This window comes from Curcuma longa, chromosome 20 (assembly GCF_044706935.1).
Source record: "Curcuma longa cultivar G26 ecotype Majalengka, Jawa Barat chromosome 20, ITB_CL_G26_1.1, whole genome shotgun sequence".
NCBI classification, from domain to species: Eukaryota; Viridiplantae; Streptophyta; class Magnoliopsida; order Zingiberales; family Zingiberaceae; genus Curcuma; species Curcuma longa.
The window spans coordinates 7254673-7282079 of NC_133880.1; the positions used below are offsets into that span (position 1 = coordinate 7254673).

General features: G+C 37.0%; 2 protein-coding genes and 1 pseudogene across 2 annotated transcripts; all 3 read left to right on the forward strand.

The window, feature by feature from the left end:
* The first annotated feature begins 234 nt into the window (after positions 1 to 234).
* Positions 235 to 14253, forward strand: LOC141813303 (uncharacterized). The gene is made up of 16 exons (XM_074701242.1): positions 235 to 263; positions 2498 to 2907; positions 3016 to 3241; positions 3333 to 3581; positions 3663 to 3778; positions 4153 to 4248; positions 4335 to 4422; positions 6891 to 7120; positions 8703 to 8887; positions 9240 to 9439; positions 9999 to 10337; positions 10457 to 10558; positions 12341 to 12638; positions 12991 to 13139; positions 13214 to 13498; positions 13657 to 14253. The coding sequence occupies exons 2-16, from the start codon at positions 2594 to 2596 to the stop codon at positions 13831 to 13833; spliced, it is 3054 nt and encodes a 1017-aa protein (XP_074557343.1). The 5' UTR covers positions 235 to 263; positions 2498 to 2593; the 3' UTR covers positions 13834 to 14253.
* A 901-nt stretch (positions 14254 to 15154) lies between these two features.
* Positions 15155 to 19087, forward strand: LOC141813714 (putative arabinosyltransferase ARAD1). The gene is made up of 3 exons (XM_074701693.1): positions 15155 to 16046; positions 17131 to 17496; positions 18651 to 19087. Exons 1-3 carry the CDS (start codon positions 15189 to 15191, stop codon positions 18840 to 18842), a joined length of 1416 nt encoding a protein of 471 aa, XP_074557794.1. The 5' UTR covers positions 15155 to 15188; the 3' UTR covers positions 18843 to 19087.
* A 2911-nt stretch (positions 19088 to 21998) lies between these two features.
* Positions 21999 to 23585, forward strand: LOC141813980 (UPF0481 protein At3g47200-like; annotated as a pseudogene).
* Positions 23586 to 27407: the final 3822 nt, after the last annotated feature.

Sequence of the window (27407 nt, forward strand, 5' to 3'; positions counted from 1 at the left end):
AATATTTTCGCGGCTTGATTTTCCATTGTCGTGGGGCAAATCTGGCAACTGTAGCAGTCTCCACCAGGCACGGACCCGAGTGGAATCGACGTTCACACTTGCGCTTCTTCGCTTGTGCTTCCGCGGACGTGGTGGAGAGGAGAAGAATATGCCCTTCGCGGTTCCTTCCTCCCTTCCTCCCAACTATTTTAGTGTCCATTTGATGAGATTCGAGGCCCAAATCAATACCGACTTCTCGCTCGCTCTCCCGGTTCACGGATCCGGTACGTCGCAATCTCCGATCACGCTTCCCTTATTTCCTTTACATCTTCGTTCTTTTCTCGGATCACTCTTTGCCCGGTTGGTTTCTGTTTCACGTTCTCGATTTGTGGAATAATGATTTGGCTTTTGCGGAGATGCATGTTCCTTTCATTTTTGTTAGTGTTGTGCAGATGAGAGTTTCGGCATTATGTAATACTCGGCGATTCGAATAGATGTCCTTGTTTCTCGTGCGTTGTAAGCTTTTGTTTTGTAATGTAATTTGGGTGGCGGTTGTTTCTGGTTGAGGTTGTGGATAAAAGAACGAGTTTTGGATGGTGGATCGACGGCCAGGTTGATTAGGAGGGTGAATGATACAGTAAATCAAAAATGGGTTTTTTAAAGAATAACAGATATGAAATCGCAGTATCAACTATTTTTTGTTCGGATTTGGATCGAATCCGTTATTTTGAATTGGTTTTACAAAACAGGGAAAGCCTGGGAATTTTATTCGGTAGATATTTTGGAATTATATTTTTGATTGAGCAAGCAAGACGTGCTTTTTTTTTTTTTTTTTTGCAGTCGGCTTAAAAATTACTTTTTTCCCGTTTCGTTCCGACGACATTAAGGTCGACTCCACTTCTAAAAGTTTCCAAGCAAACAGTGGCAGGCCCCATACTCATATATTGTTGATTTTTAGTCTACATAGCGTGTTGTGTGTTCATTAAGCGTGAAATATGTTGGTTTGTAGAGACAATAGATCCATTTTAGGCTAGATGTGTTCTTTCAATCTGATGCTACTCACCACCACCAGATCAACTATGATAGATATTGGTTTGTTAAATACAATATATCCATTTTAGGCTACAGGCGTTCTTTCAATCTGATGTGATCCACTTAAACAGTAGATTTCAGATTAAGATTTTTACTGTCCATGTAGAAATAATAAGAAGTCAAATATGTACTTATCCTTCTCCAATATTGTGTATTTGAGTTATTTGATCTGCATAGAGTTTTGACTACAAATTTCAGATTAGGTTGCTGCCATGTATTGTGTAGGTCACGGGTTCAAATCCTGGAAACAACCTCTTGCCAAAGGCAAGTTTTGCGTACAAATTCCTTTCCCCAGACCCCGCATGGTTGAACTTCGTGCACCGGGCTGCCCTTTAGTCTTGATGGAACTGGATTAGCAGATGGTACACCAAATTTACACTCTTTACTGATGGATTAGTAGATGGCATACTGATGTCACTTTCCTTCTGTTAAAGTCCAAAAGAGAGTTATATTGAACCCAAAATGCTAAGGCACTTACGGGGCGGGGCCTCTTGGTATCTAATCATATTTATAAACCTCATTTTTAGGATGTGGGACTAAAGGGATAGAGTTTAACTCTCTGTCTCACATCCACTTCTTTTAACATGTCTCCTCAGGTTCAAAATCATTTTTCTAGAGCCTGACTCTTAGACCATGTTTAAACTCAAAGGACAGCACAATCCAACCATAAATGTCTTGGCACCGGGGCTGCTTGGTATTTAATCATATTTATAAAGCCTTTTTTTAGAATGTGAGACTGTCTATCTCACATGCACTCCTTTTAACTCCTTCAAGTTGTTTGTCCTTTTTTGCTGTCAAGATTTTTTTTCTTCATATTATTGAATTTTGCTAATTGGAGATATATACTAACTGCCACAAAGGGTCTTTTACATATTTATACTGGTAAAGGCTTACTGTTATATTTTTTTGTCCTTTCCTCAATAACAAATGATGCTATCTCTCTTCATATAACATGCTGCTGAAAGTTAAAAGATTCTCATGAAGATCATCTAATACTTTCGGAGTGTCACAGTCATGCACAGTTGCTCTAAGTATTACTCTCTGGTACTATGCAGTTCTTCCTTTATATGGTAGAGCCTCCCTGCTTCTTGGGGCTTATTAGACTTTTTTCCTTTTTTGAATGCTTCTTGACAAATATAGCTTCATCACAATTTCAAAGGCAGTTTTGATTGTATTTCTCTTTCCTACTAAATAATGTCATTTTCACAAGATGCTACGACTATTAGGAATGTAGAGTATGGAGCAATTTAAAGTGGCTGATAGCATAGTGTATACATGTCTTGGGAGTCCTATATATACACAAACACACAGAAGGATACAGAGGCATATTAACAGAATAACATTCTCTTGAGAAACAGGAAGAACCTACAATTCTTAATTTTTCTGGTTGTTGCACTTATGCTTTATTTGGATTTTCTCTATGCAGAATTAGACATAGTGTTTGATGGATTCTGTGGAAGATGTTATATAAATACTTATTGGAAAACCTGTGGGACATGCTTGGAGTTATTCTGATTGGTGGATGGTTAGTCTGAAGGTTGGAGATAAAGAATCTATGAGCTCATTGCTGGATACCCTCGAAATGGAGAGGGTTTCAACAATCCTGAATCCAACATATGCTTATCCACATGAGCATTCAAGGCATACTATTACAGCGGTGATAGTGACATGTTTATTCTTCATTTCATCTGATAGTATACATACCCTCATACAGAAACTGGACAGCAATATTAAGTGGTGGTCTATGTACTTATTTTTAATTGGATTCTTCTATTTCTTCTCGTCACCATTTATTGGGAAGAGAATTATACCAAATTACTCAAACTTCAGCCGTTGGTATGGTTATTTTTACCGACATTTGGTTTCCAATTTTTATGATTGCTACTTATATGCTTAGTCATTTATTTTGATTTCTTTCTGATTTACTAGCTAATTACATTGCAGGTATGTTGTTTGGATTTTTGTAGCAGCTCTCTATCATCTTCCTAGTTTTCTGTCTATGGGAGTGGATTTAAAGATGAATCTTTCCTTGTTTCTGACAATATATGTATCATCTATAGTATTCCTTACTGTCTTCCATATTATCTTTCTTGGCCTTTGGTATGTTGGGCTTGTCGCTCGTGTAGCAGGAAAAAGGCCAGAGATATTCACCATTCTCCAGAATTGTACTGTCAGTATTATCATAGTACCTACTTGTGAAGTCTATTTAGGCTTCTGCATGAAATAAATTTGATTGATGATCCCTCTTTCCCTATTTTCAGGTTATAAGTATTGGGTGTTGTGTTTTCTATAGCCACTGTGGTAATCGTGCCATTCAAAGGGATAAATTCTTGGGAGAAAGAAATTCTTTCAATTCATCTCTATTTGTGAAAAGTAAAGATGGGAGCACCTGGCTGTCAAATTTTCTTCAAATGTCTGAATTAAAAGATCAAATCTGCTCATCTTGGTTTGCTCCAGTTGGATCTGCCAGTGATTATCCTTTTCTATCAGGGTGGGTCATTTATGGAGAGGTATGATGATATTATGCTAAAAATATTTCTGTAGTTTTGAAGAACAATGCAGTTTTGGTACGTCTAACATGCATATTCCAGTTAGCTTGCAGTGGATCATGTGCCGATCAGTCTGATGAAATATCTCCGATATATTCGTTATGGGCAACGTTCATTGGCCTTTACATAGCTAACTATGTTGTTGAGCGATCAACTGGGTACGTTATAATGATTAATTAAAATCTTTAATTCTGTGTACAATACATCGGTTCATCTGTTACATTTAGAAATCAGAATTTTGAGGAAAATATTTGAATTGCATTCTGCATTATTACCTTCAATTCTAGAAACTTTGAATTGTTAAATTATAGTGCCAAATGTCTGACAAAGAAACTTGTGATGCATTTTTTTACTGTTGTTAGATGCCTACAATGAAACTCACGGATTGTTTTTATAGTTCGCTTATTAGTCTTTCTGTTATATATTAATTGTGATCGATTCACCAAACATTTTTGTTTATGAATGTGCATGTTGCTTTTTAAGCTTCTTTATTTTTCTTAGGATGCACTCATACATCATCCCTACTTAACAGATGGGCTCTAACTCACCCCTTGTCAATTTCGGAGCATGAAAGGTTGAAAAAGCAGGTGAAACCTGATTTCTTGGATATGGTTCCTTGGTATTCTGGGTGAGCTTCTAGACATGAAAGAAGTTTTGGTCTATGATCCAAGAATCACATTACCTTATCCTTTCTGTATATGCATATTTTTGCAGGACTTCAGCTGACTTGTTCAAGACAGTGTTTGATCTATTAGTTTCTGTAACTCTTTTTGTTGGTCGTTTTGATATGAGGATGATGCAGGTAAACAATAGAAGGTGTTTAATCCTGCATTTTTGCCGAATATATGAATCCTTTCACATATTTAGTCTGTACTGTCTTCATTAGATTCAGTGGAACTATACTACTTTTTAAATGTGGAAAACCCAACCTACACTTTTATGCTCAATTGTTTGTAGGCAACATAAACCAATAGTGAGTTGACTTGCAGTATTGCTATCTTTTAAATTGTCGACACTGAAAGGATTCAAATATAAGAGCTCTCACTCCGATTCCATACTAAATTGAATTGAATTAGATACCCAAAGCTTGCTATTATACTTATTGATTTGCACAAATCCAGAATTACCAATATATTTGTTTATTTTAAAAGAAAATCTGGATGGGGACGTCCTACCAGAATATCCAATATAGAGATTGAAAAGTCATAAAAGTACAGAGTATAGATACATTTCATAGGACACTAGAGGTGTCAAGAAGCAGAGAGGGTAGAAGTACAATAGAAGAGCTTGTGCAGATTCAAATAAAGAGAAATGATTACCAGTGCTGCAATTTTACTATTTACATATGAGACCATATTACCAGCAGAGGAAAAGAATGACAGAGAACTATCTAGAACATGTTACCACAAATAATGAATTTTAGAAACTTCAGTATAAAATGTGATATGAAGTTTGAAATCGTGTTGCGTTTCAATTCACATAGGCGAAACCTGTCATTCCACCTGTAGACCGAAATTGCAACAACATCAACATGAAAAATTTATAATTATTGTGAACCAAAGCCCATCTTTGTATCACCCTTATTAAGAGATAGTGCTTACTTCTATTTTTTGTTGGTATGTACTGTGCAAGGATTATGACATGTTACTCACAGACATATGCAGCTCATGTCATCTTCATGGTCTTCAAATTCGTCCTAGGTGAATTTTTCATTAGTTGACCATTTATATTCTTTTTACTCTTGTGTTTGATAATATTTGGTAACTTTCTTTAAGCTAAACTTCTCATTCATTTAATATACTTTCTTGTGAATTTTAAGAGTCTTTCAAACATCATGTATGGTATTCATTCACAAGTTGCTAGTACAAACATATTATCTTGCCAGTTGCCACCATTCACCATGCACCAATCAAATCAGTGTTATTAGTGGAAACTGTTTCTAGCTCTCATGCATGCTACAATGTAGGATCATCTTATCATTGTTTAAGTCAATTTGCTCATCTAATTGGCCTAAGTAAGGGTAATTATCTAAAACTAATGTATATAAATGTAGGAGAGGCAATTCATAAAAACTAATTATCTGACAAAGAGAGTTTCAAGCTCCAAGATTAGATATTGAGATATTTAACTAAGATTAAGAAAGTAGAGCAGTAAGGTTTAAGAGTGACTGAGAGGCAGAGAGTGGAGTATGGATGTCGAGTGAGGAAATTACGACTGGTTGGGGTGATTTTATAGGTGAAATTGAGGGGAAGAGGCCAAAAAAGGTGATCTGGTCAGCAATATTGGCATTTGGCAAAGAATACATTACAATGATGCAGGAGTCAGTTCTCCTGTCTGAATGCTGAGTCCATGTATAGATGATCATATTGTGCTAAATAATATTGCAAAACACAGTCAATTTGAAGTTTTTCGCATGTGTAACCAAAATAATAAGCAATATTATCATCTCAATCATCTTGGGGACCCAGTTTATGGATTGCCAATATATCTTTGTTTGTATAAAAACAAATGCTTTGTCATATGAGGATATACTTGTTGCAAGATTTAGGCCACAACTTATCCTTGTTAGACATAGAACATTGGCCAGCCAGATCTGCAGGGTGGCATTCATACCTTAGTATGGTGTTAGCTTCATTCTGTTTTGTCTGCTTGAATTAATTAATTGGCAGATCACAAATGTGTAGGAACCTGGTTACCTGAATAAATTGCAAAAAACTATCATACTATAATAGTTTAGTGTGATTTTTGAATCATCGACACGTTGAACTTATTTGCTATTTAAGGGTAAGTCTGTATATTTGACCCTTTCTAGACCCTGCGTTGGAGGGAACCTCATGCACTGAGGTATCAGTTATATCATATCATAATCATGAAGTTGAGCAATCATTGAAGTTTTGCATTTGGGAATTACTTTAAATCTTGAAACATCTAATAACTTCACCATTTGATGGAGAGTATGATAAGTTTTTTAGTTGCTGTAATGGATTCTAATTGTAGGGTTAAAGCATCTGTATCTTACAACGCAGTGAATTTGGATTGAAAATAGATTTGGAGTTTACCTTTTCAGGGTAACTGATCCAGTTTCTTTAATCAAGTAATGACTGAACCCTGCAAATTGAGGCTATTATATCAGAAATATTTTGTTCATTATATTATTTGTTTTTGTTTCTGTATTCCATTGTTTTGGTTTATTGCTGGTTTAGCCTCGTACAATGTAATCCTGGTCAAAACTTTTCCATTCTCATTAGTTTGTGCATTCTTTGGAACCAGGCTGCAATGAGCAATAAACCTGAAGAAGCAAAAGATGGTGATCTGTTCTATGACCACCTTAACAATCGAGATGAGCTGTGGTTTGATTTTATTGCAGACACTGGGGATGGTGGAAACTCATCTTATGCAGTGGCTCGACTATTGGCCCAGCCTTCCATTCAGATTAAGTCTAGAAACTCCATCTGTGTTCTTCCCCGTGGTGATTTACTTCTTATTGGAGGAGATCTGGCGTAAGCTGGTCTAACCTTTGTCAGCAATATTCTTTAGCGAAACAGAGATATTTGACAAAGTAAAAGGCCTAAGCAAAATAATCTAAATTGCTCATCAAGCTGTCTAATGACCTGAGATAGTTTTTACATTTATGATTTTGAACTCTGGCACATGCTATATTCCACAGAATAAATATAGCATCAATTCGATATATTGGCCTAGAAAGCTTACAAGTGCTTTGAACAATTTTTGTGAAAAACTACATTCCTCATTTACATGAATCTGTATATGGTTTGTGATTCTTTGATGCAATATTCATGAGACCGCAACCCATTAGTTGGCCGGTTTAATATTTCAAAATTTTAATACTAATTTGTTGAAAATGCAGAAACAATGAATAAAACCTATAGTATATAGCAGTGCTAACTTTCTGCTTTATATTTCTGGTGGTTTATTTTCATGAGAGAGCATGAGTATCAGATGAAGGAGACAAAACCATCAAGTCATCAAGTGGTTATAGATACAGCAATTAGAGGAGATTTTGTTCAGTCATTTTAGTCTATAGTTAACTGTCATCATAAACCAAAGTGCCATTAGTGGTATACCCAAACTTTTGTAACAGCTGATAGCATATATGAACAACTAACATATCCATCCAATCTCTATGGAAACCACTATTTTCAAGACGATTCAAAGTTAAAGTTATCTATCTGCAGCTAACTGTGCTGTTAATTCATAATCTTAGAATCAAATTAAGATCGAACTTGATTATCACCTCTACTTTTGATTTCTCTCATTGTAATGCTAGGAATATTCATTCCTCTAATGCCATTGCTTGTGAATTCTCTAGTCCCCTCTCTCCTCTCTCCTTTCCTTTCCCCTTTTCATGTTTTTACTGCTTTTGGGCTGACTTTAAATAGTTGTTATGGACAACTCCAGATATTGTGTAAAAGAAAAATACACTTGATTTTTTGCTCAATAGGGAGTTAATCCTTTGACAGCTTGGTTTGATTGGAAAGGTATAAAAATATTTAGTGGAAAGTATTTTTGTCAATTGATGGAACTCTTCTTCTCAAAAATCGGTACAAAGTTAACTGGCCTAGTTTTGAAGGCTAGCTGCTTGCATTCCTTGATGATTTACAAAATATGCCTGTTGGTTTGATGTCTAAATTCTAAAGAACGAAGATAATCAAATTAAATGGATGTCTAAATTTACTGCTGGACCATGTGATCTACATACTTTTTCTTGATAGATTCCCTATAGCACCTTCCCACTAGATTGATTGTTGTGCATCCAATATGGTTGCATGTGAATTATTGATTTAAGTCAAACTAAATCCAGAATGTAGTCTTAGTTTATAGTCAAAGTTTGTGTTATGTCATTTGGGCTATAACTTGAAGAATATGTCTGAGTGTAGAATTATGATTGCCAATTTGGATGTGTAATTACTGATTCTTGTGATTTAGATTGATTATTGATGAGATGAACCTTGATCGTGTGAAAGTTAAAATTTCCAGAATAAATAGTTCCTAGGGAAGTGTTAATAGTTTTATAGATGTTATACTTCCAAGTTAAACTTTGCTAATTTAGTTACTGCACAGGTATCCTAACCCTTCCGCATTTACTTATGAGAGGCGATTTTTCTCTCCATTTGAATGCGCTCTGCAACCTCCACCTTGGTACAAGTCTGAGCATATAGCATTCAATAAGCCAGAGGTTCCTTATGGAATTTCAGGACTACGTCAGTATGATGGGCCTCAGTGTTTCCTAATTCCTGGAAATCATGGTACTTTCTAGATGAAATATGCATGAGCCCTGAAATCGTTTCTTTAAGATTATCACAATGATTTGGTTACTTCATGACAATTCATTAGTTATTTTATTTCCACATGAGTTATCAGTAATTAATTATTTAGGGTGCCAACTAACTCAGTTGGTAAAGGTCCTTGGAAGTTGTTGCCAAGGTTTGGGGTTGAAACCTACATTCATCCACATGTGTCAGTGCTTGTGGGCTCTCATAAGTCATAACTATCTTTTCGAAAAAAATCAGTGTAGCTATTGTACATGCAGTTCGTTTGCATTTTGTCATTTTGGTAGGGAGACCAAAATTGATTTTAGGATAATTTTCACTTCTACAGACTGGTTTGATGGGCTACATACTTTTATGAGATACATATGTCACAAGAGCTGGTTGGGTGGGTGGCTTTTGCCTCAGAAGAAAAGTTATTTTGCCTTGCAACTTTCAAAGGGATGGTGGGTATTTGGTCTTGATCTAGCTCTACACTGTGACATTGATGTTTACCAGTTCAAGTTTTTTGCAGAGCTATGTAAAAACAAGGTACATTTTGCTTCTATTTTACTCAGTTGCAGTATAGCATCACATTGCTGTATTTTTTGCCACAGTAGCCTTTTCTTACTTATTGAACTTAGGGAATTCAGCATAGAAGTACAGAACTCTGACTTTAGATTTTTCTGTTGTCAAGTTTTAGCTACCTTTTTGGACTATGAATCACTTGTACCAATATTCAAGCCATCTGATAATGATTACTGCTAAATAGTGAAAGGTTGTGGTTTTTTGGTAGGTGTGAAGTGCAAGGAAAGAGTTAACACACTCGGCAATGATTAAAACCTCAATCAATTATATCTGTAGGTTTAGAACTTGCAGCATAATATTTTTCAAATATATATTTTTAAATTTTATAATATTTGCATATAGGATCCATTGTACGCAGCCTTACCTTGCCTTTCATGTAATGACCATTTGACAGCAAATTTATAATATTTGCATATAAATCATGTAATTCATTTAAAAAATTGAAGTATTATTTTTCACAAAACATATATATTAATGTTGAATAATTGTATTTTATCCTCTCATACTTGCAAGGTCTCCATAGGTTGGTGAGAATGACTCTGTTATAGTCATGACACATGAGCCAAATTGGCTACTTGATTGGTACTGGAATGAGACTACTGGGAAGAATACATCTCACTTAATTCGTGAGTACCTGAAGGGAAGATGCAAACTTAGAATGGCAGGAGATCTACATCATTACATGCGCCATACTGTCATTCTTCCTTCTTCAAAGAAATCAGTTCATGCACAACACCTTCTTGTAAATGGTTGTGGTGGGGCCTTTTTGCATCCGACACATATCTTTCAGGATTTCAAGGAATATGAGGGAGCTCTTTATGAGAGAAGGGCGACGTACCCATCCTTTGATGATTCGAGTAAGGTGAAAATTAGTCTTCTTTAGTTTTCACATTTTTTTGCCAATTACCAATTTTTATTAATTGTCTTATATTTACCTCAGTGATTGAATATTTGTTTTGATCCACTCACAATCTCTTTCAGATAGCATTGGGCAATATTCTAAAGTTTCGTAAGAAAAATTGGCAGTTTGATATAATTGGTGGTATTATCTATTTTATATTGGTGTTCTCTACGTTCCCACAGGTGATGCTTCATCACTTATAGTTCTTTTTGTTTTTAACAATTTTCATTTATAATATGCTGAAAGTACAACACATTAGAATAAATTCCCTTGGAAATATACCCACACAGTTAAGTCTTAAAATTTCAGTTTTTTCTTTCAAGGGGCTAATCATCTTACTGAATTTGAACAATCTTAAAGACATGTTGTGTCTTTTCTGAAAAAAGTGAACCAATATTGGCATAGTATACCTTGTTGAGAGATGACAGGGAGTAGGCGACACCATGCAAAGGGAGTAGGCTTGCAGGGGAATAAACAATCTCATTTAGAAGGTAAAAAAAATGTTTACTAAGTGTGGTCTTTTCAACAAGTTATACAACTAATAGAATTTAATTATTTTACCATTGTTAATGAATGACATTATCCTCCTAATTTCATGCCTGATTCTCCACATACTCTTTCCTAATTTACCACAATAAAGTACCATATTAGCTTCATATTCTTTTCCCATTCATGTGACTTCCTTACCTTTTGTTGGATGTATCCACTTGTGTAAAACAAGACCTTAGCACAACTAAAAAAATTAGTTATTATTCTCTTTCTCTATTCTTAACTTAGTGTCTGAGCACTAGGTTTATCCATCTTGGTGTCACAATTAAAAATGATTGAACTATATATTATCCTCTTCAATTTATCAAGGTTAGACACATAGATAATCTGGAATCTAACCTGAAAGAGGCATCATTAATATTGTATTGAATCCTCAGGAAAGAATACAAATTTACCAAATGTAAAAATATAAAATTCTTAAACCAAGCCCTGTAATACTTTATTTTCTCTTCACTTGTTTCTAAAGAAAATCAATAGATCTCAAGATAATATTGGAATCCTTAGTTTTACTAGATTATGCATTGACTCGAATGAGATTCTAAGCACTATTCACTGGTTGAACCAATGAGTCAATCATCGATCTGGAAGTTGGCTCAGGGATTGACCAGGTCAAATTTAATGGTCTGACTGACCTAGATTTGATGTTAAATAAGGATAAGAAAAACACACTATATTAACATAATTCCATTGTGTTGGACTATGTTATGATCTGAGAAATTGCACATTAACCAACATGGATTGATACCCTTCTTTGTCATGCAATAACTTTTGTCTTTTCAAAAGCAGTATAATTCATATATTCAATCTTAATTGTCAATAATCTCTTTGTAAACTATTTGATATCAGATCCATGTAGTTTCTCTTGTAAAAGGTCTGGTTTTAACATCGCCTCTGCTAGTAAATTGTTAGAAGTATAATGTTTTGTACAAAAACTTTACAATTTTACAATCTGGCCGGTTCAACTGGTTTTTTCATGGTTACTTGGTTTCCAGTTTGCTTAAAACCCAGCTGGACTGACCAGTTTTTTCTAAGTGATTCCATATTCCATTTTGTCACTTGACCAGACTGGATTTGCTGTGGTTCCAGGCTTCTTAGTTGACCGGTCAGTCTGATCTGGTTGAGATAACTATGCTGTATTTCCATATGGTGGTTACAAAAGGAAATGTACAAATCTATGGAAAAACTAGGATTCAGTTCATCATCTTTCTTTGTAATATCCATGTGCGATACCTTGAAGAATATGTTCTAAGTTTCAGCATTTCTCTTACTGAACACAGCAATGTAGTGATGAACATAATCTCTCATTAAGTCGGTATCCACAAGTTACATATATCCAGCTTCCAATGTGAATTTCTATTCTAAGATCTCACTATACTAGATCTCAAACACTCACCTTTTGATGTTTGCTATTGCAGTGTAATGTTGTACAAATATTACAAGAAGATTCTTGGGCTGGTCGTATAAAGAGCTTCTTGTTTAGAATGTTCAATGCTTTTGTTTACATGTTGCAACACTCGTATGTGTCTTCAGCAGGAACTCTTATATTGATATTGTCATCATATTCATTTGTTCCTGCAAAGTTATCGCGTAGAAGACGGGCTTTACTTGGTTTTGTTCATGCGTTTGCCCATATGGTTGCCTCATTTATTCTAATGTTGCTGTTGGAGTTGGGTATCGAGATGTGTATTCGTAATCATCTTCTAGCAACTTCAGGTACATAAATATTCTCCTATTTTGACTAGTAGTCTACACAAGAAAACCACTTCTATCTACATTTGTCCGCTATGCACGTGATTGTAAGTCTGATAATAACATTCACTATTTTTACTGCAAATTAACATACCTGTTGCTTCAAGTCTTTCAGTTAAAGATGCATTATGGTAGTTATAGCAAAATTTTGAAGCCTCTATGCAAAAAGTAGTTCAAATAAACAATAGACGTTATTAGGCACTAAATGAGAAAGTTAAGGACATTTGACTCCAATAATTGGAATCTAAATATGCATCTAATGCTTGTTTCTTAAAGTGTTCAATCCAAACATTGACTATCATGCTACTTATCAAAGGTTATCACACACTCTATGAATGGTACCGGGCAATGGAGAGTGAGCATTTCCCAGATCCTACTGGTCTCCGAGCTCGCATGGAGAAATGGACGTTTGGACTTTATCCGGCATGCATAAAGTACCTCATGTCCGCCTTTGATGTTCCAGAGGTAATTCCTATTACCCCTCATGATTCTGCATTTCTTCATCTTTCTTCATAATAATATTCAGAGAAGTTTTGCAGGTGATGGCTGTTACTAGAAGTAACATATGCAAAGGAGGTATGGAATCCTTATCCCGTGGCATTGCCATCATCTACTACGCCTCTGTGTTCCTTTATTTCTGGGTGCTCTCCACCCCTGTCGTATCTCTTGTATTCGGGAGCTATCTGTACATATGCGTCAACTGGTTACGATTACACTTCGATGAAGCTTTCTCGTCACTCCGGATTGCAAATTACAAGGCTTTTACTCGTTTCCACATCACCACTTCTGGCGATCTCGAGGTCTTCACTCTTGCAGTCGACAAGGTAACACCTTCTTGTGCACAACATATCACAGCTTAAAAAGGTCTAGCTGATATCTTGTGCAAGAGCAACATTCCGAAACCACATATTTCTTGATTGCAAATACACACATTCCATAGGCCTCAAAAAAACCATTCATCTCATAATGTTCTGCTGAACAGGTTCCGAAAAGTTGGAAACTAGATCCTGATTGGGACGCGGAAATAAGACAACCACGGCAACTTAGCCATCAGAGAAGGTTCCCTAGCAAGTGGAAGGCTGCCTCAGGCACAGACCCTGTCAACTCAGTGAGAGTGGTCGATCACTTTGTCATCAAAAGAACCAAGGCCGTTCAATAATCTCCCTTCTCAACGATTTTTTTTCACAGCCGGTTGATTTATTCTTCTTCTCATCGACGAGTTGCTGATGCTGAAAGATCAATGCAACTGTATGTCAATAGTTCTAAAGAGGGAAGGGAGATGTATCCAAAGTCTCAGGCCAGTGTAATTCTGTTGTAGCTTTGAGTTTGTTTGGGATCTGGACTCGTATACTGGGATTAAGGTCCGTCCCTGCAAGTTAATTATTTTTTTGGTCCAACCATCACCCACAGACACATGTTTCACCATGAATTTCATTGGTTTTATAGTGTTCTAGTCATAGAAAGAGATTACACATAGCACCCTTTTATTGCAAACAATATCCATCATTTGTATTGTGAGCTCTGATATTGCTAATTTATTCTTCTTACTGCTCAAGAGTGAATTTAACAAGATTACTCATGTGCATCATAGTCCCGAAACAAAACCAAAAGGCGTCGGCCTCGCTTACCTCCTTGTGTTTGTCGTCATGTCCTTCAACGTCGGCATCTTCATTGTCGCCGTTGCCGGCTTCACCAGCTCGGTGGTGCTCCGGAATGAAACAAGGGACTGCTCTTGAGGCGGGAGACCAACGGGCAGCAGTTGTGTAGATCAATTCAAAGTTTTATTGCTAAGTTTGTTGGGTTTAAGCTTCTTTTTCTTTTGGAACCTTAATGCCAAACTATTCTTTTTCTTTTGGGTTCTGTATGAAGATTATTATTTCTTTTTGTAACTTTGATTTGTTAATTCACTGTTAATTTGTACTTTTTTTAATTGATTATCAAATTTTGATTGAAGTACTAGCAATCAAATTTTGAGGGACTTAGAAATTAATTTTATAATATTTAAAATTAGTTGAACTAATTTATTTTATAAATAAAATAATTTCATGTCGATCATTTAGATATCTCATATTATTGAGATTTGAATCTTGACTGTATTACGTCATCTGTAATTAATGCCACTTATTTATATTTAATTAAAGTCCCACATGTTTGCTTATTTTTGACATATTATTTTATTTCGCTCAAAAGTTATAACCCTTCAAAATTATGCTCAGTGAGCCAGCTATTAGTCACTCTAACTGCTCAAAAAATAATAAATAAATAAATACATTTTATTCAATTTTTTAGGATTTCAAAATTCTAGTTTTCTTTTCTAAAATAAAATTTTTTAAAAAACAAACACACAAAAAGAAATTCACAAATCAAACGAAAAATTTCCACTAAGGACTTATTTTAAATTAATAAATTAAAAAAAAGGGAACCATACAAACAAAACTAGTTAACGGAATGCGTTGAAATGACAGCTTGCTAGTTGCGTATGGTGTTTACCGCGGCGAGCGGAGGATCTCAGCGATGTCCGACGGAGCCAAACCGAGGAAACCCAAACTCTGCTTCTCTTCCTCATCTCCCCCTTCCTCCTCAACCCTAACTCTAACCCTAACCCTAGCCCTCAAGATGGCTCGCCGCTTCCTCCTAAAGCCCACCCTCGCCACCCTCCTCCTCCTCCTCCTCTTCCTCTACGTCCTCGCCCACGCCCTCATCTCCCCCGCCCCTTCCCTCTCCTCCTCCGCCGCCACTCTCCCCCTCCCTCCGGTCCCCAAGATCTACCTCTACGACCTCCCGCCCAAGTTCACCTACGGCGTCATCCGCAGCTACCTCCGCGCCCGCGACGCCCCCGATCCCCCCGCCGACGCCGATCTCCGCTACCCCGGCCACCAGCACTCCGCAGAGTGGTGGCTCTTCTCCGACCTCTCCTCCGACGTCCGGCCCTCCTCCTCCCCCCTCCGGCGCACCCTCGATCCCGATGACGCGGATCTCTTCTACGTCCCCTTCTTCTCCTCCCTCAGCCTCATCGTCAACCCGATCCGCCCGGCCGGGGACTCCGCGGGCGGATCCGCGGAGTACAGCGACGAGGGGATGCAGGAGGAGCTGGTGGTGTGGCTGGAGGAGCAGGAGTATTGGAAGCGCAATCGGGGGAGGGATCACGTCATAGTGTGCCAGGACCCCAATGCGCTTTACCGAGTGATCGATCGGGTGAGGAATGCGGTGCTCCTGGTGTCGGACTTCGGGAGGCTCCAGCCCTATCAGGCGTCTCTTGTTAAAGACGTGATCTTGCCATACTCTCACCGGATCAATTCCTACAAAGGGGAGGTTGGGGTTGAAAAGCGGCAATCTTTGTTGTTTTTCATGGGCAACCGATACAGAAAGGAGGTGAAACACTCTCTTTTACTCTTCTTCCTTCTTTCATTGCTTATCATTTTGAATTAAATTGATTAATTTCTTCGCAGCAGTGGAATAGACAGTAAAAATTGTCGGACTAATTTGATGTTGCAACTCTGTCTGAACTTTTATCTACTCATATAGGAATTTGTTGAATGCAGATGCGCAAAATTGTTAAAGTTCCACATTTCATGTTGTCATGGTTCTTCAACTGTCTTCCAATAAATAAATAGACAACTAGGAAAATGCTGCAGGGGTCTGAGCCTATTTATTTAAGTGATTATGAGTAGGTTATACATGTACGCATTTAACCTGTTATATTTATTTCCTTTCTATTGCTTAAGCGTTTGCCTTTTCTTATTTGTGTAATTTTTATTTGTAATAACAGTTAACACCCTAAGTTTATGATCATTATGACCATCATATTTTGTATCTTCATGTTCACTGCTAATGTGATGTGTGGATCGGAATCACGTGAATCAATCAGTTGACCATATGCCTTTTGTTTTGAGCCAAACTTCTCATTGTAGTGGAAACAAGATTGATGATGTTGAGTATCTACAGTGTTCTTTGTTTTAGGTTAAAGGTATTCATCATAGTTAGTCGTTATAATATTACCACTCCAATGGTTTCCAAGATTGTTTTATCTGTGCGTTCTAGCTATATCTTCACCAATTTTTTTATGTGAATATAGAGAGTATATTTTTGAAAATATATCTGCTGAATATCCTTAAATGTAAATTTTCTGGATCCATCTGGGGTATACTGTTGAAGAAAGACACAGTTACTTTGAGTCTTGAATTATAAAGACATATGAAGCAAAAAATGAAACATAAGCCATTGGTGTTGACAAGAAGTCCCTTTATTATGCTTTTTAAATAATTAAGTTCACAGTAAGTTAGTGGTTTTTTTGCTTTTATGAATTATGATCATTGGATTCCTATCTTAGAAGGAAATTTTCCTAACAAGGAGAATATGAATTGTTATGTGGAAAAGTAATTAAGATTTTCTGTAATCAGATTTATGTCTTTTGTTATTAAGATGTTTCCATGATCTAACTACTTACAAAATACAGGGTGGAAAAGTGCGTGATACTCTTTTTCAAATTCTTGAAAATGAGAAGGATGTTATCATCAAACATGGTACACAGTCCAGGGTAAGTAGGCGAATGGCAACACAAGGAATGCACTCATCTAAATTCTGTCTACATCCAGCTGGAGATACTCCTTCAGCTTGCAGGTTATTTGATGCAATTGTTAGCTTATGCATCCCAGTGATAGTTAGCGATTACATCGAGTTGCCTTTTGAAGATCTCATAGACTACAAGAAGATTGCTATTTTTATAGATACCAACAATGCCGTGAAGCCTACTTTTTTAGTTTCAGAGCTTACAAAAATTAGTGAAGAAAGAATATTGCAATACCAGCAAGAACTCAAAAAGGTAAACTCGTCTGCTCTTATATTCCATCTTATTTTGCCTCTTCGTTCATGATTTCAATCAACACTTGGTACGCTTGTATCTTAGTTGAAAGCTTGTTCCTGCTTCAGTCATTTTGTATGCATAATTCTGTCTTTTTGTATGCAGATGGTTCTTTGACTTTCAGTTGAATTTTTAAGAATATTGATTTTCATTTTTCATTGGTGAAATTTAGATGATTGAGATCTTTAAATTGTAATTCAAACGACATGCCAATATTTTTAGATTTGATGTTTACAACAAAAGATGGAATTCTTGCGTCATGCCAAAGCCTGACACGCAGACTGCAAACTACCTTCATATTTGGGGATGATTTCTGAAGTGAAAAATATATTCTTGTGTCTAGTTAGATAGCTTTAATTTGTCTGAGGTGGCTACTGAGTGTTTTTATTTTTTCTTATTAAAACAAAAACCATACAATCATACATAATATGTTGGTTCATGCCTAGTCATTTATTCACTACTTATTAGCTGTTAGCCTCTTTTTGAATTGGCTTCAGGATTTCTTGCTTCATACACAAATCAGTTGAATTCATGTTGCACAGCTAGTAAATTTATCAAATCATATACAGATACATGCCTCTTAATAATACAACATTAGAGGATCTGCTCAACCTTGTAGTGGACATGTCTGAGGAACTTAAGGTAGGATTTGTGCTGAAAGATGGTCTCCAAAGTGGAAGTAGGATAACCTAGGTGCTTAAAATTTTTCTTTTCCCTTATTTTCAAGGTTAGAGAATGATTAGTTGTGTGAGAAACGATAAAAAGTGTAGTCTATTAGGAAATTATTAAAACCCATTAACAAAAAATGATTAACAAAGACGAATCCAATAGAATTGCAAGATATAGGAGATTTAAATAACGACATAAAATTTCTTTTGCTCCTTTTGCCTTCATGTAAACCATATGTATAAGAAAAAGGGTAATCTGACAATCAAACAATGGTCATAATTACCAAGCTGCTAACCTACTGTGTGTATATGCAAGATACTAAGATAGCAAAAAACGCTGTAAAGCAATTACCAATTCAAAAACTAGAGGGAGAGATCTTTGAATCTATAGTAGTGGATACACTCCTTTGTTTTACAGTTTACTCATCAGGCTGATTCTTATTTCAGGTGCAACACTACTTTGAGTATGAACATCCAAACGGAACAGTAAATGAGATATGGCGTCAAGTTTCGTCAAAGGTTCCTCAAATCAAGCTGATGATCAACCGTGACAAACGCCTTGTACAGAGAGGTCAAGATGATCATGACTGCTCGTGTATATGTTCTAAAGGAAATGCAACCTTCAGTGTTATGAGATGAGGGCAACCCTGTCATGTTCCTTCTGTTTTGCTCTGTCGATTTCAAATGAGTAGATAAAATGCCAGTCCAAATATAGATTCACCTCGAATCACCTAAAGTTTTTGTGTTTTTAGTCTATGACTTGTCTTCTAATTCACTGTAAAAGAAAACTACCTTTAGATCTTTCTGAGTGGAAATTTTTCCCACGGTTAATATGTATTTTTCTCATAGTTAATATATAAATTTTGCAGTATGATTGGAACAAAGAGTTGCTCGGATGAGCTGGTGGAATCACATTCGATGACTAGATGTCAAAAAATAGTCCTATCTATTTACTTGAATTTACATTTTGTTGATTTGCCTTGTCAAATAGGATCACATTGCATATAATTTCATCTAGATTACAAAATAGTTTATATTTTGTTCATAATTAGTAGCGGTCATCTTAAATATTCATATGTATATTGAGCTGTTGGCTACATTGGACAACCTCCTCTAAAAATAATTTATAAGATAAAATTTAATTAAAATTTCTAAAATTTATTTTAATACTATCAACTCTAGGGTCTTTCTTTTTTTTTTTCTTCCATAGCTTTTACTTATCGTCCATAGCAAGGATATTTGAATGTTTGTTTTGAATATAAATGTGTATTTAAACCGGTGAACATTCAGCTTAAATGCAAATTTTTAGTTGAAGCTTGTCTTTTCTCATCCAATTATAAATTATGCACTTAGCCCACCAAGAATCTTCTCTCTATTAATTATACATCTAAAATAAGCAAATTCTAATGTATGAATTTATGTAACGAAAAAAATTGAAAATAAATGTGTTAAAAAAAAATTTTGATTTTGATTATTTAATCAGAGTTAAAAGGAATAAAAGGAGCATGTACTTTTCAAACTGCTAATATTCAAGAGAGTAATATTTCTTTGTTCCTATAAATGTGGTTCAAATCACTTAATTTTAAATACTGATTTATCTTTTTGATTTCTTCTCTCTTAAATAATTTAAATAGTGATTTATCTTCTTCTTTTTTATATTTTTTTTAAAGTGCCAAAGTTTTAAAAAGAACACCAGAATTTAAAATTTGATACGTCACTTTTTTAATTTACAGGTCATATTATATTTTGAGAAATAATTGTTAATAATCTTAAATAAGATAATATAATTTTAAGAAGAAAAAGTCTTAATGTTCTTGTTAAAAGAATAAATCTATCTTAATGTTACATTATTTTAAATTGTTATAAGCCAACTTGATAAAGTATGGTGAACATAGACATAATTTAACAACCGTAATAATTAAATCAATGATCAATAATAATTTCAGCGATGATAGTGAAGTAATTTTAATTAAATTTCAATTTCCATGAATTAATAGATAAATTAATTATTAATAGGCAATTAATCTAAGAATATTAACTACTTGTTTCCCATGATTATCATTAATCTAAGAATTAATGATAATCAAGGAACTGAGTGACCCGATCTGTATCATGGTAGTCCTTTTTTATATTTTTTTATAATGATTTAAGAAAAAAGAAAAAGGAAATCAAAGCACCGGCATTTCCCAAGTCTGATACCTTCCTCTCCTCTCCTCTCTCCTCTACCGGTCTGTTTACTTGGAAGCGTGGAAAGAAAAACCACGGAAAGTTTTCCTTCGTATATATCCGTCCGTTGTTTACTTTATTAATTTTTTAAGAAGGAAAGATTTATAATCCATCAGCGGATCTGTTTTTTCCTCAAAACCTATCACCCCAAAATCGGGCGGAAAAGCGACGGACGGACAAAATGCGCACGCAAAAGCACGCACCGCTTCTCTTCTTCTCCTCCGACGCAACCCGATTCTTCTCCTCTGCCTTGATTCTTCTTCTTCTCCTCTGCTGCCGTCCCCTGCTCGCCGCCGGCAGCAAAGAGGCGCCGTCAGACCCTCGACTCCGACGAAGAAGACGCCAGCAAAGAAGACCCTCAACTCCGGAGTTGCCGCAGGCGACGGCGAGTTCCGAGACGTGGCCGATGACTGCGATCGCGAGAAGGCGGCGAGGCGGTACTCGACGAGGCGGGCCAAGGCAGAGGAGGAGCGGGAAGCGCCGACGGCCCTTCCAGAGTCTGCACTAGTCGACGGCGAAGAAGATGAGAAGAAAACCCTAGCCAATCTATCCTCTTTTGCCAACACAAGGAGCAGCAAGGTGGATCATCTTCTCAAGCCGCGCGGTCGCGGCTCTTGCTTCCCTTTCCCTCTCCGCTTCGCGCGGCCGCCAGCTCTTTTCTCTGCTCGCCGCGCCGATGAAGTAGCAGTCGAACCCCAGGCAGAGAGCGAAGGCAAGGGTCCTTCATCCCCTGTTTTGCTCCATTCTCGCCGCGCCATAGGAGGAGGAAGCCTGAGCCGATGCTTCCTTCGGAACGCCGGTTACTCTGTAATCCTTCGATTTTCCGCTTTTCCTCTCCCTCCTCTCCCTCCGTTTACTCTGTAATCCTTCGGATATTCTTTCTCTCCCCCTCGAGATTTATTTTCCCTAAGGAATCCTTTCTTTTCTTCATCCGCTCAACCAAGTAAACATAGCATACAAGTCACCTTCCTCTCCTCTCCTCTCTCCTCTACAAGTCTGATACCTTCCTCTCCTCTCCTCTCTCCTCTCTCCTCTCTCCTCTACAAGTCTGATACCTTCCTCTCCTCTCCTCTCCTCTCTCCTCTCCCCTCTCCCCTCTCCAAGTCTGATACCTTCCTCTCCTCTCCTCTCTCCTCTCCCCTCTCCCCTCTCCAAGTCTGATACCTTCCTCTCCTCTCCTCTCCAAGTCTGATACCTTCCTCTCCTCTCCTCTCTCCTCTCTCCTCTCCCCTCTCCAAGTCTGATACCTTCCTCTCCTCCCAAGCAGCGAGGAGGCAGGTTGCCGAAGATTTAAAGCTGCCCTACTGGTTCTTTAATCATGCATCCTTGTTTGTCTGCCTCTCCTCTCCTCTCCCAAGCAGCGAGGAGGCTATTTAGGTTAAAGCTGCCCTATGTTCTTTAATCATCCTTGTTTGCCTGCCTTTAGTTCTTCTTCTTAATCGTCTCTTTCCTTTTCTATATTTTGTTAGTTTTTGCATATTCATATATACGAACTATTTAAGTTTGCTTAATTTCTTGGAATCCAGAGCTAGAAGTCTGCAATCGTCTCTTGTTGTTTAACTATAAGAGATGGAAAATGAGTCTATCGCATCCGTCGATTTGGCGAGGAATTTCATGGAGAAGCTGTGGTCGGCCTCAAGCAAACCTAAGGAAGGCATCTGGGCGACGATCTTTCGAGTTCCTGAGAACATCCGCAGAACCAATGTGGATTCTTTTGAACCAAAGATGGTCTCCCTCGGCCCCTACCACCATGGAAAGCAACGCTTTCGAGCAACGGATGAACGGATCAAATTGCCCTATGCCAGCAACTTTTTTAGGCGCATGTCGACGTGGATTAGTAGTGCATGCGCAATGCTTTGTCGAGCAATTGAAGGTCTTGGAGTCTGATTTCCGTTGTGCCTACTCGGAGCAGATCAGTATGACCAGCAGTGAGTTCGTGGAGATGCTGCTGCTTGACTGCGCTTTCATGGCCGAGTTCGTATTATGGGAGCAAGAAGGGGGGCATCGAACAGAAGATGGAAGAGATGGAGTACTCGTGGAAGTGGGCAGCTCCATCGATTGTCAACGATATGATGCTTGTCGAAAACCAGTTCCCTCTTTCTCCCCTCCTTTATCTCCTCGATATGTGCACTGGTGAACCTTCCAACATAACGGAACTCTTCTGTTTTGCTCTCATGCAGCAAATTCACCGAAACCTCTCTCCGACGACCCAGCTGGACTTGAACAGATATACATCAATTGATACAAGTGCCCATTTGCTCCATATTTTCCATTCAAATCTTGTTTGGCCGCTGATGGAAAAGGCAAGCCGCCTTCACACCGTCGACTTACCTTCCTTCCCCAGTGCAGAGATGCTCCAAGCAATGAGAATACAATTTACAAATAAGACCGATGGCAGTAGCTTCTTGGACATCACTTTCGACGCAACCAAGAGATCCATGGAGATTCCTCAACTCGTCATCAACGATGACAACATCTCCCTCCTCCGAAACCTCATCGCTTTCGAGCAGCAATGCCAGGTGATCCGCAAGTACATCTCCACTTACGTTTGGTTCATGGACTGCTTGATAAACACCGACAAGGACGTGGCGGTGCTCCGGCAACACAAGATCATCGTCAGCCGCCTTCGCACTGACGAAGAAGTGGCTCACATATTCAACGAGCTCCGAAGGACAGATGCCCTTGTCGTCGACTTCGACGTGGACAATTTCTATCTCGCAGAGGTAATAAACAATGTGGAGAGCTACTGCAGAAAGAGGACTAACAGACTTTGGGCACTATGGAATTTCTCATGGTTGAGGCAAAACTACTTCAAGAATCGGTGGGTGACTATCGGTGTCACTGCAGTTGTTTTCTTCAACCTTCTCACTTTGGTGCAAACTGTGTATGCAATCCTCAGCTACGCCAAGCAGTGAAATTAAGTACCTATATTGTGAAGAATAATGATGGCGATGCGGATAAATGATCAAAATTAATGATGGAATTAGTGAGTCCATGGGTATAATTAGGGGTAATATTGATGGTTAGTAGTTTAAAAAAATTTCTCTATATTCAATGTATTTGTATTAGTTGAGTTAGTGGGCTATAATTATGGAATTAGTAGTTTGTTTATGTTATGCAATTAGTCTATAAATAAGCTACTTATTTAAGAATGAAGTAATTGAAAATTTGTATTCTCTTTGTGCATTTTTTATCTGTTGTTGTCTTTTTTTTTCCCTTTAACAATGATATCAGAGTGATAGATTTGAAATGTTTTAATTCATAATGACAATCAATGGAGTTTCTTCAAGTCTTCATTTTCATTTTCAAAAAATAGTACATGAGTTTTGGAGTATTAAAATGAAAATTTTATTTAGATCTCAAGATCTATGAGATTTAATAGAGAGAGGCTTTGATGACGATGATGCTGATGAAAGTTGATTAAGGGAGAAAGATTCAAAGATGTTATTTAACCTTCAATAAACCTACATGAGACGATTTTCTTAAGAATTTCAACTCTCTCAACTTCAAAAGAGACTTGTAAAATATTGGAAAAATATGAATGAAAAAAAAAATAGATGGAAGGAGATTCATGTGTATGAGAGTTAAATTTCACATTAGAATTTAAGTGATATTAAAGCTAATTTATAATCACAATCGTGGAAGTTGTGAACGATGCACACTTGTAGGAGAAGGTGTAAATCCAAGGTTTGGATTGCAATAATCTCAGATGAATGTTGTACGAGCATTACCTGCACGCATCAAATGACGGATCGGTCAGGGCAAAATTGCCCAAAATGGATTCGCGAATATTTTGCTACATGAATCAATTTTTTCCTGCTTACTCATTTGTGTAACAAATGTATTAATGTATTGATTTGAAATAATCAGACGATTAATGGTGAATCCATAACCTCTCGGACAGAAATGATCAATCTTTGATGGTTGACGACCGACGTTTCAAGCTGGATGAGTAAAGATAGTAAATGACCATTAATCAACCATTTAACGTTGCAAGTCCTATATAAGGAGGCCGAGACCATGAGCACAGAAGTAGGAGACGAAGAAGCATAAGCAAAGAAATCTTTTCACCTTTGTTTTCTCTCATTTCCTTCTCTCCGTCGTGCATCCTGCTTAGCGTACTCTTTGTGATAACATTCGGGTACTTGCTCAATTCTTCATGAATAACTTGTGCTAAGTTGCAATCATGGTTTCACCATTGTATCTTGGGAGACAGACATCTATCGTTACCTCATAGCACTGCTAAAGGAGACGAATCTGTTTTAAGGAAACTATGTCTAACACTAGCCTCGGCTTCTCACTTTACCAACTCTGCATCACCTTCCCAATTCAGTACTTAGCAACTCAATCAGTCTTGGGCGATATTTGATACTCAGGTGACTCGACCAGTTCAACACTCGACATCCTAACTCGACACTTGGCTTCCCAACTTGGCACTAAGCTTCCCGACTCGGCACTCGGCATTCAGACTCGATGTTGGTGCAATCAATTTCTAGTCAAGGTTAACCAGGTTGACCAAGCTCGAGTTGACTTAAATTGAATTTCGATGTTTAATCAATATGTTAGTTGGACGTTAAGTAAGTTAAGGTTGATTGGATACATGACAGTTGATCAATATATTAATTGGTTAGCGAGAAGTCCAAGTGGCTTAATGGTTGATCAGATATCTAACGGTCGGAAGTTCAACAAGGAGTTGGCAAGAGGAATGTCTAAGTGGGTGATAGTTGATTGGACACTTGGCAGTCAAAATTCCAACAGAGAGTTGGCAAGAGGAAAATCCAAGTGGATCACAATTGATTGAACATTTGATGATTAGAAGTCCAACAAAGAGTTAGAATGAGGCGTGAAGTCCAAGCAGGTTAAGGTTGATCGGATGCTAGGCAACGATAAAGTTCTAGTAGATTAAGTTGACCAAATGTTAGGTAACGATGAAGTCCTAGTAGACTAAGGTTGACCGGATGATAGACAATGATGAAGTCTTGGTAAGTTAAAATTGATCGAATGCAAGGCAAAGGAAGTACTAGCAGGTTAAGATTAATAAGATACTAGGCAAGGCGAAAATTCAACTTTGGTAATTGAAACAAAAGTATCGATCGACTAATGGATGCTAAACCCCGAAAATAGGGTTGCTATAGTAACTTATGAAATAACAATCTGCCACAGTAGCCTTATGAATAATAATCTGCTACAATAGCAGATGATTGATGAGTTCGGTCAGTTAACTATTGATGTTACTGTAGCAAATAGATAGTTAAAAAATTGATTGTTCAACTAGGTTGATCGTAATCAATCGACTAATGGAGTATATCAGTCAGCTGATATCATTGTTCAAGCGAATAAAAAGTTTAGAACTCGACTACGGGGTTTAACTGATTAGACAACAATCGATTAATAGTAATGAACAATCGAGTAATGTCATTGTTCAAGCGAACAGAGTGTTTAGAACTTGATTGTGAGATTTGACTGATTATGCAACAATTGACTGATGGTAATAGTCAATCGATTGATGTTGAGATGGATGAAGATGTTGAGTGGATAGGTCAGAGTAACATTCGAATCTCGGGTTTAAGGATGAACCAACCAACAAGAGGCAATTCAAAGTAACAAGAAGTATCCAAAGCAAAACTCACTTGTGTAAATGTGTTTGTTTCGATTTCTTTTGATTTCATTTGTATATTTAATTTTTGGTTGTATTTGTTCTAGAAATAAGTTGTACGAGACCTCTTCGCCTCCTGAAAGAAGGTTTTCAAAAAGGAGAATGATAGTGCTGGGAGATTCCTCAACTTTGGGCACTATGGAATTTCTCATGGTTGAGGCAAAACTATTTCAAGAATCGGTGGGTGACTATCGGTAAACAATGTGGAGAGCTACTGCAGAAACAGGTCTAACAGACTTTCGCTGCAGTTGTATTTTTTCAACCTTCTCACTTTGGTGCAAACTGTGTATGCAATCCTCAGCTACGCCAAGCAGTGAAAGTATATTGTGAAGAATAATGATGGCGATGCTGATGGATGATCAAAGTTAATGGGTTGATCATGAGTTGATAATTAGTGGTAATATTGGTGGTCGGTAGTTTAAACAACTAGTTTATATTCAATGTGTTTGTATTAGTTGAGTTAGTGAGATATAATTATGTAATTAACCTGTAAATAAGCTACTTGATTACAAATGAAGTAATTGAAAATTTGTATTCTCTTTGTCTATTTTTGATCTCTTATTGTCCTTTTTTTCTCTAACAATGGTATCAGAGGGTCATATATTTGAAGTGTCTTAATTCACAAGGACAATCAATAGCATTTCTCAACTTTTGCTTTTTCATTTCAAAGAAGAGTACTATGAGTTTTGAAGTATTAAAATAAAAATTTTATTTAGATCTTAACATCTTTCGAATTTAGTAGAGAGACTTTGACAATGAAGATATTAATGGAAATCAATTAAGGGAGAACCGAAAGAAAGATTTAAAAGTGTTGTTTATCCTTCAACACATAGTACATGAGATGATTCTCAAAAATTGCAACTGTCTCAACTTCAAAAGAGGCTTAGGAAATGTTGGAAAATATGAATGAAAAAATGGTAAATGAAAAGAGACTCCATTATGAATGAAAGCTAAGTCTCACATTGGAATTTAAGTGGCATTAAAGCTAGTTTATAATCATAATTGAGGAAGGTGTGAATATGTATATACTTGTATGACAGGTGCAAATTAAGAGTTCGGATTGTAATAACCCTAGATGACTTTTGTATGAGCGCTACCTATACGCATCAAATGATGGACCGATTGGGGTAAAGTTGCCCAAAGTGGATCTGTCGATATTTTGCCACATGAGTCATTTTTTTTTCTTGTTTGCTCATGTGTGTAACAGATGCATTAATGTTCTAATCTGAAATGGTCTGACGATTAATGGTGAATCCATAACCTCACGGATAAAAATGATTGACCATTGATAATCGACAGTCAACATTTTGAGTTAGGTGAGT

What these genes read in the sequence shown, in the direction of transcription:
- LOC141813303 (XM_074701242.1), top strand. Translation starts at nt 2,594, where the DNA reads ATGGTTAGTCTGAAGGTTGGAGATAAAGAATCTATGAGCTCATTGCTG. An exon ending in TGTTCTCTACGTTCCCACAG is followed by an intron (nt 10,559 to 12,340) that starts GTGATGCTTCAT and finishes TTGCTATTGCAG; the next exon opens with TGTAATGTTGTACAAATATT. An exon ending in TCACTCTTGCAGTCGACAAG is followed by an intron (nt 13,499 to 13,656) that starts GTAACACCTTCT and finishes TCTGCTGAACAG; the next exon opens with GTTCCGAAAAGTTGGAAACT.
- LOC141813714 (XM_074701693.1), top strand. Translation starts at nt 15,189, where the DNA reads ATGTCCGACGGAGCCAAACCGAGGAAACCCAAACTCTGCTTCTCTTCC. An exon ending in GCAACCGATACAGAAAGGAG is followed by an intron (nt 16,047 to 17,130) that starts GTGAAACACTCT and finishes TACAAAATACAG; the next exon opens with GGTGGAAAAGTGCGTGATAC. An exon ending in ACCAGCAAGAACTCAAAAAG is followed by an intron (nt 17,497 to 18,650) that starts GTAAACTCGTCT and finishes TTCTTATTTCAG; the next exon opens with GTGCAACACTACTTTGAGTA.